General features: G+C 38.4%; 1 protein-coding gene across 3 annotated transcripts in view; it reads left to right on the forward strand.

Annotated features, from left to right (window-relative positions):
• The window catches only part of SESN1 (sestrin 1), a 103,780-nt gene that overhangs the window by 80,762 nt on the left and 14,896 nt on the right, over positions 1 to 8,122 (forward strand). The window contains exon 1 of one of the 3 annotated variants that reach the window (XM_008577251.1): positions 32 to 226. The exons of the other annotated variants lie outside the window; for them this stretch is intronic. Within the exon in view, the coding sequence (XP_008575473.1) occupies positions 125 to 226 (102 nt within the window). The 5' untranslated portion in view covers positions 32 to 124. Of the gene's footprint in view, positions 1 to 31; positions 227 to 8,122 lie in introns of those variants that run through there. 3 annotated transcript variants of the gene reach the window in all.

The following is an 8,122-nucleotide window of genomic DNA, read 5'->3' on the forward strand; positions in this document are numbered from 1 at the left end:
CGGCTTGTTTGTCGGCGCCGCCCCGCCTCCCGCCATCCGCGCTGACTGAGGCGCTGCAGCCCACATCCACGGCCGGCGGCCCAGCGCTCCCCTCCTCCGCGTCCGCAGGCGTCCCCGCGCTAACATGCGCCTGGCCGCCGCCGCGAACGAGGCGTACACAGCTTCGCTGGCCGTCTCAGAGCTGCTGGGCTGCAAGCAGTGTGCCGGGGGCAGTGGCCAGGACGAGGTACCTGGGTGATGGGCCGGGGGCGGGCGGGCACCGGGCCGAGCTGCCTGTGCTACACGGAGGTCGCGTCGCCTCCGCACACTCGCACCCTAACAACATCCGAAAACGCTGCACGGGGACGGCGAGCGCCCCCGGAGCAGCGGCCCGGCCAGTAGCCCTGTCCCGGCGGGGGCGTTTCGGCCTTCCCGCGCCCCCCGGGTGAGGGGGCGGCCTGTGGTGGGTGGGGAGACCCTTTCTGTCTGGAGTCGTGCCCGGGCAGAAATGCCGAGCTGGGAGAGACAGCTGCCTCAGTCATTTAAATGGAAGTCTCCAAAATGTAAAAAACGTTGTCTTGTGAACAAGTCTCCACAAGTCAGAAACCCAACAAAGCTCTAGTCTTACGGTAGAACAGCCTGTGGATTTTTTCCTCTCGGCGCCTTGTCAAAACAGATTATTCAGCCACCCTCACCGTCTTTGCCTCCTACTTAAAGAGAAAAATACATTTGAGTCAGTTAAAAGATGATGTCGCCTAGAATAAATATGTTCTGCAAGCTCTATGACGTTATGCACAGCATTTACTCTTCTTGTTTGTTAAGCCATCCTTTTTATGTCTAAATTAGCCTTCAGAAAGATATAATTGTAACATTTTGTATTTTTTGTAAGTGGCTGCAAATGGGACCCTATTTGAAAGTTACTAATATAACCTTAGCTTTTAAAAGGCTTTGATTCAATGGTGACAAAGGAGAAAGTAGAGAAATACTAAGATTCGGATTGAAATCAGACATTATCTGCAGCTTTGCACTAAAATGACTCAGGATTAGTAATTATATCTTTTGTAAATAGAGTCTATATTATCAGTATACTGCGTATATTCAAATAAACTTAAATGAAGACACTTTCTCTTGAAGATTGTAGAACAACAATTTTTTTTTTATAGATTTAACATTCATGGATACATTGTTTGCTTCTTGTTTACAGATAATAGAACAGCCTTTAAAAATGTCTTATAATGTTGCTTTGGAAACTCTACTAAAGAGAGAAAACAGTGTGAAAGTGTTGAACTAGCATTTACAGTTTCTGTTGGCAGACCATAACACATCTTTTCTCATATTGAGTAGACATGAGCCCCAGTCATCATGCCTGAATAGATCTGTTATTTCTGGTGATGTTTGTGTGCAGAATCCTGGTTCTTGCCTAGATCTAGAATTTTATAGCCATGTAAACTAGAAGATAAAGAGACATTTTAGCTTGCACATTGACTATAGTGCCTATGGGATTGTGTCCAGGAAATTCCCTAGTAATGTTAATGACAATATTAAAAGTAGTAGTAGTACATTTTGTTATAGTAGGTATATTTCTTTTTCATACTTCTATATCTCTTCATTTCTATTTAAAATTTTTGAATGTCAAAAAGCCAGAAGTGGGATGGGAACTAACTTTTTACACAACATATCTTTACCTTGTGGAAGTGTGTTTCAAAAAGTATATACTGCTTTTGTAATTTTTAAAAATAAAATTAATATCAATGTTATTATTCAAAACGTGCTAAAACATCTAGACAGGTTTCATTTTTTAAAATGCACCAAGTGCAGTGAAAAAATTAAAATGATTGAAATGATTTGCTTGTTTTGCTTTTCAACTAATTTTGCATGTGGGTAGACACCATAAGCCAACGAATACTTTCAACTTGCCATTTGTGGCAAATTGTTCATTCTTTCACTTAAGGGTATTGATGTAGATTTATAAATGTATCTTTAGTAAATTTGAAACATCTGATTAGAACAGTGCTCAGTACACAAACACGATTCATGCAGTGATACAGTACATACATAGTTATTCTGGACTATGGTCAACATTCACTAAGAATTTTTATACTCTGGGAATTAGCAAGTTAGTATGATACATTGATGAGAAAACAGGTATTATGTCAGAGATTTAAAGCAATATTTTCACGGTGTAGGCTGCTGTTATCTCTTTCAAAGATGGCTATTAGGATTGTTGAGAAGTGAGAACTGTTAGTTCTCATGTTAGTTTTTTCAACCACACCTTCACAGAAAGCCTGTGAGATTTGTGCTGTGATTAGCATCTACATCTACTTTTCAGCAAGGCCATTTGCTGTTTGCAGTCTGCTTCCTACAATCTGGATTGGCCCAAATTTGTTCAAAGTCTGTAACTTAGTGTCTTACAGCTACAGATGAAGGATTAATTGAAGGAACCTAAATAGGAAGTTAAGAAATGCATTTAGTTTGGATTATGATTACTCCATTGAACATCTGCAGTGCCTTTTTTGATCAACACCTGCTAGAAAATAGAGTCACAACTAATTTGTCATGTGAGTAAGGATTTCCAAAGTGAGTTTTCCAGAAAATTGAAACTTTTAACCTTTTAGAAACCAGTAACACTATCATATAGTATTGTATAATACTATTATATAATGGTATCTAAAAGGATCTCCAAGGGCTGGCCCTTTAGCTCAGTTGGTTAGAGTGTAATCCTGATAACACCAAGGTTCAGCCTGCACCAACCAGCCACAAAATAATGATAATAATAATAGTATTTCCAGGGTATCATAAACTTTTATTTTTTTATTTTATTTTATTTTATTTTTTGTCTTTTTCCGTGTCCGGCAACGGATCGCAACCCTCAGTGTCGCCCCCGTACCAGACCGGGACCGGAAACGGGATCGCAACCCTCGGTGTTGCGCCCGTGCCTTGCTCAGCCAGTGAACAGGAACCGGTCTGTATGTGGGATCCGAACCCTCGGGCAGGAGCGCCGCCGCGCTTCCCAAGCGGCGCACTATCCAGTGCGCCACCGGGCCGGCCCGTATCATAAACTTTTAAAGAAGCTTGAAAGAGTAATAAGTAAAGATACCAGCTCTAGAACCAGATTTCCTGGATTCAATCCCTGTCTCCAGGTAGAATAATGGTTACAAGAGGCTGGGAAGGAAAGTGGGTTAGGGGGAGAGAGAAAGAGTGGATTAACAGGTACAAAGTTACAGGTGGATAGGAAGAATAAGTCTGTTGTTCTAGGCCGACTATAGCTAACAATATTTTATATTTCTAAATAGCTAGAAAAGAGGATCTTGAATGTAATCACCACAAAGAAAAGATAAATGTTTAGGTGATGGATATGCTGTCTACCTTAAGCGAGTCATTGTACAATATATGCATGTATTGGAACAGCACACTGTTTCCCACAAATATGCACAATTAAAAATAAATTTAATAAATAAATAAATAAATAAATAAAAATAAATTTAAAAAAGAAAATCTCTACCAGTCAGTAATACTGACTCTGAGCTGGAATACTTGGGTTCAAATCTCAGGGCTTTCATCAATTAGCTGTGTGTAATGAAGGTAATAATGTATTTGCCTCGTAGACTGATGTAAGGATCAATCTCAAACACTGACTTCTTTTTCATGAAGATTGTAGAACACCAAATACTCTTTTCTAGACTTTAATATCATAGATACATTATATGCTCCTTATTTACAGATAATAGAACTTAAAACAATGCTTGGCTCATAGTAAATACTTTGTGTTGGCTGCTGCTGCTATTATTGTTGTTGCTGTTATTATTCTAGATTGCTTTTTGCATGTTTATGTCAGCTAAGGAATAAGCAGAAAACTAAAAGGCAGATTGGTTCTCAGATATCATTGATTAATGTTAGGGTGCCAGCCACCATCTAGAAACATCACCTTACCGGTCCTACTCTGCTACTTCTGAGAAACTAGACAGCCAAATCTATTAGACCTTATACCTAAAATAAGACTAGACTCTGTAACAAAGGGCATAAGTGCACGTGAGTGTAACTTGTAAAATATTCTATAGTTTATAATGTGAGGTAGTTGGAATTCATAGTATTGTTTTCAATACAATTCATCCCTATTTTACAGATTAGGACCCTTCAGTTTAGAGGTTAAATGCTTGGTTAGCAGTTTGCACACTTACTAAACAGCAGGCTCATGATTTTGGCCCAAATCTTCTGACTCTGCTCTGTACTTTTTTCTCTATTCCATACTTAATACATAGGGAAATTATTTTAATAACATTATTCCATTTTTGTGCTATACTTTGGTGCTTTCCCCAAGATCCCCAAGATCTTTATGAAAGTTCCACTGAGAACAAATCTCATCGGATGTTCTAGAGGTAGTTGTCACCTGTTTCCTTTTCCCAGGAGTTAAATAGGCTGGATGGAGTCAATGATCGACTCTGCCAGTATCTGGAGTAAGATAAATTGGGATGCAATCTCAGAATTCATCAGGAACGCCCCAGATTACAATCCCTTTGTTTTCTATAAGGCATGAGATTAAGTAGAAAAGATTGTGATGTTCTTGCATCCCTGTCATGTACCCAGCCTAAGAAAGAGAGAACAAAGTACATCTTTTTTGAGTCTAGCCTCCAAATACAGGAGAATAAATTTATTTGATTCTGTAATAGCAATAACTATATTTCTCGTGTGTCAGTCTTGATTAACCTTTTCTAACCCTAACCTTTTCTGTTTGGGAAAGAATTGCTTTTTAAAAATCCGTATATCTTTCCTTCCTCCTTCTCTCTCCCAATCTTTTCTTTCACTTCTCTTTTCTCCCTCCTACCTTTCCCTTTCTGCTTTTTTAGAATGGTACAAACATCTCACAACCTCTTCAACTTAGTGAACTTAGTTCACTCAGGTAGTTCAAGTGTGAGCTGGGTAAAATTCTGTGTTACCTAGAACTAGACTTAGATAAAATAATAAAATAGGAGTCCTGAATGTCAGAGACTCCTTTCCAGTCTTCTCTTCAGTTTTCCCATTCTTCTGTCCCTAGCTTTCTTGCCAAAGTGGTACCTCATCAAGGAATGAATGTAATCTTAAGACTAAGAGGTATTGCATAATGTGTCTCTCGTGTATTCCAAAGAATGTTTGCTCTTTCTTAACATCCTATTTTATTTTTATTTATTTATTTACTTACTCATTTATTTGTTTTGGTGGCTGGCCAGTAAGGTGATCCGTACCCTTGACCTTGGTGTTATAACACTGCTCTCTAACTGAGCTAACCAACCAACCCAACATGCTATTATATTTTATTTATTTATTCTATTGTAACATAGTTGATTGTACGTATTTGTGGGGTACAGAGTTATATATCATTATCTTTGTGCAATATGTGATGCTCAAATCAGGATAATTAATATATTCAGCATTATATAATGTAATTGTTTTTTGTGGCCCTTTACCACCCTCCCCCCTCTTCCTTTCCCACCTCTGGTAACCTCAGTTCTGTTTTCTCCTTTTGAAAGTTCAGCATATTATTGTATCTTTCTTTTTTTCTTTTCTTTTTTTTTCTTTATTTATTTTCTAGCTCCCACTTATGAGTTAGTACATGCAATATTTCTCCTTCTGTGCCTGGCTTATTTCACTTAACGTGATTTTTAGACTTCATGAATATGACTCCAAAAGCACAGGCAACCAAAGGAGAAATAGACAAATGGGATTATATCAAACAAAAATGCTTCTGCACAGCAAAAGAAACAATCAACAGAGTTAAAAGACAACCAACAGAGTGGGGGAAAATATTTACAAAGTATACATCTGACAAAGGAATAATAGCCAGAATATACAAGGAACTCAAACAACTTTACAGCAAAAAAAACAACCCAATTAAAAAATGGGCAAAGGAGCTGAATAGGCATTTCTCAAAAGAAGATATACAAATGGCCAACAGACACATAAAGAAATGCTCAACATCACTCAGCATTCGGGAAATGTAAATAAAAACCACTTTGAGATACCATCTCACTCTAGTTAGGATGGCTAATATCCAAAAGACTGAGAATGATAAATGCTGACAAGGTTGCAGAGAAAAAGGAACTCTCATAAACTTTTGGTGGGACTGCAAAATGGTGCAGCCTTTATGGAAAATGGTATGGAGGTTCCCCAAACAATTACAGATAGATCTACCATATGACCCAGCTATTCCACTGCTGGGAATATACCCAGAGGAATGAAAATCATCATGCTGAGGGGATACCTGTACTCCCATGTTTATTGCAGTGCTGTTTACAATAGCCAGGAGTTGGAACCAGCCCAAGTGTCCATCATCAGATGAGTGGATACAGAAAATGTGGTATATCTACACAACGGACTACTACTCTGCTATAAAAAAAGAATGAAGTACTACCATTCGCAACAACATGGATGGACTTAGAGAAAATTATATTAAGCGAAACAAGTCAGGCACAGAAAGAGAAATATTACATGTTCTCACTTATTTGTGGGAGCTAAAAATAAATAAATATACAAACAAATAAAGGGTCGGGGGGAAGAAGACAGAACAATCACAACAGTTCCCTGAACTTGTTAAGTGAATCAATATGATGTTGGGGGGTGGGGGAGGAAGGGGGGAAAGAGGAACGGGTAAAGGGACACGAAAATCAGCTACAATGTATATTGAGAAGTTAAAATTTTTTTAAAAGTCCATCTGTGCTGCTGTGAATGGCACTATTTCATTCTTTTTTATGGCTAAGTAGTATTCCATTGTGTATATATACCACATTTTCCTTATCCAGTCATCCAACGATGGCCGTTTAAGTTGATTCCAACTCTTGGCTATTGTAAAAAGAGCTGAGTAAACATGGGGGTGCGTGTATTCCTTCAGCATGATGATTTCCACTCCTTTCGGTATATACCCAGCAGTGGAATTGCAGGGTTGTATGGCAGTTCTATCTACAGTTGTTTGAGGAACCTCCATACCGTTTTCCATAATGGCTGTGCTAATTAACGATCCCACCTACAGTGTAGGAGGGTTCCCCTTTCTCTGCATCCTCACCAGCATTTGTTATTTTGTCTTTTGATAATAGCCAGTCTTACTGGGGTGAGATGATATCTCAATGTGGTTTTGATTTGCATTTCCCTGATACTGAGTGATATTGAGCAGTTTTTCTTGTGTCTTCAGCATCCTATTTTAAAATACATAGTTTTTCACTCCAACAGCAAATAGTTATAAAGGAACTGGGAAGTAAGGATTTGGCCATTGAAGGCTCAGGGAAGAGAGGAGACAGTGATATCAATATGGCCACTGAATTTGGCTCTAGGAATGGACTTTAAACAACTTGAGAATTACATAAGATCGTTGAAAAAGACTTTCGCCATACCTGTAGGGAAAATATTCCATTTCTGAAGCATTCACAGCCACCTTCCTGAAGTTGTAAAACTATTGTTTTATAATAGTTTGGTATGTAAACTATATTTGGTATAGAAACAAAACCAGACTGATATAATTCAGCTCCTTTATTTTGAAGCCCATGTGCCATCAATCCGGTCCAATGTATTTGTAGGATAAAGTTCTAGAAATGGAATTGCTGAGGCTTTTTTTTTTCCCCTTACAAAACTTTGCTTTCCCCACCTGCCCCCACAACATCCATAGAGATTTTCAAAAGTCAATCCATATAGAACTGTTATTCTCTGTAAGGACTGCATAATATTAGACCTACTCCACTCCATGAGTACACTTGTAGTGCAGTAAAAAAAAAAAAAAAAAATTTTAACATTTAACTCCAATATATTGTGAGGTAAAAAGTATGATTTAGGCTCCAACTTCACTTTTTTTCTGAGTGGCTATCCAGTTGTCCCAAGATCATTTGGTGAACAATCCATTTCTTCCCTATTTGAAGTGACACCTTTTCATTTACTTAAGTCTCACGTATAGTGTCTCTTGGTTATAAAATGAGTAATAAACCCTCGAAGCAGGTATCTTCCTAAGATACATTTTATTCAAATAAGATAGTTTTCCAAGATTAAAGAAATTAGAAGGGATAAGTGTTGATGTTAGCCTTACAGTTTTGCTCAAATTATTTTGTTTAGAAGTAATGTAACTAGGAGGCTGGCCAATTAGCTCAGTTGATTAGAGCATGGTGGTATAACACCAAGGTCAAGGGTT

Source organism: Galeopterus variegatus, unplaced genomic scaffold (assembly GCF_000696425.1).
Source record: "Galeopterus variegatus unplaced genomic scaffold, G_variegatus-3.0.2 Scaffold1469, whole genome shotgun sequence".
Lineage (NCBI taxonomy): Eukaryota > Metazoa > Chordata > Mammalia > Dermoptera > Cynocephalidae > Galeopterus > Galeopterus variegatus.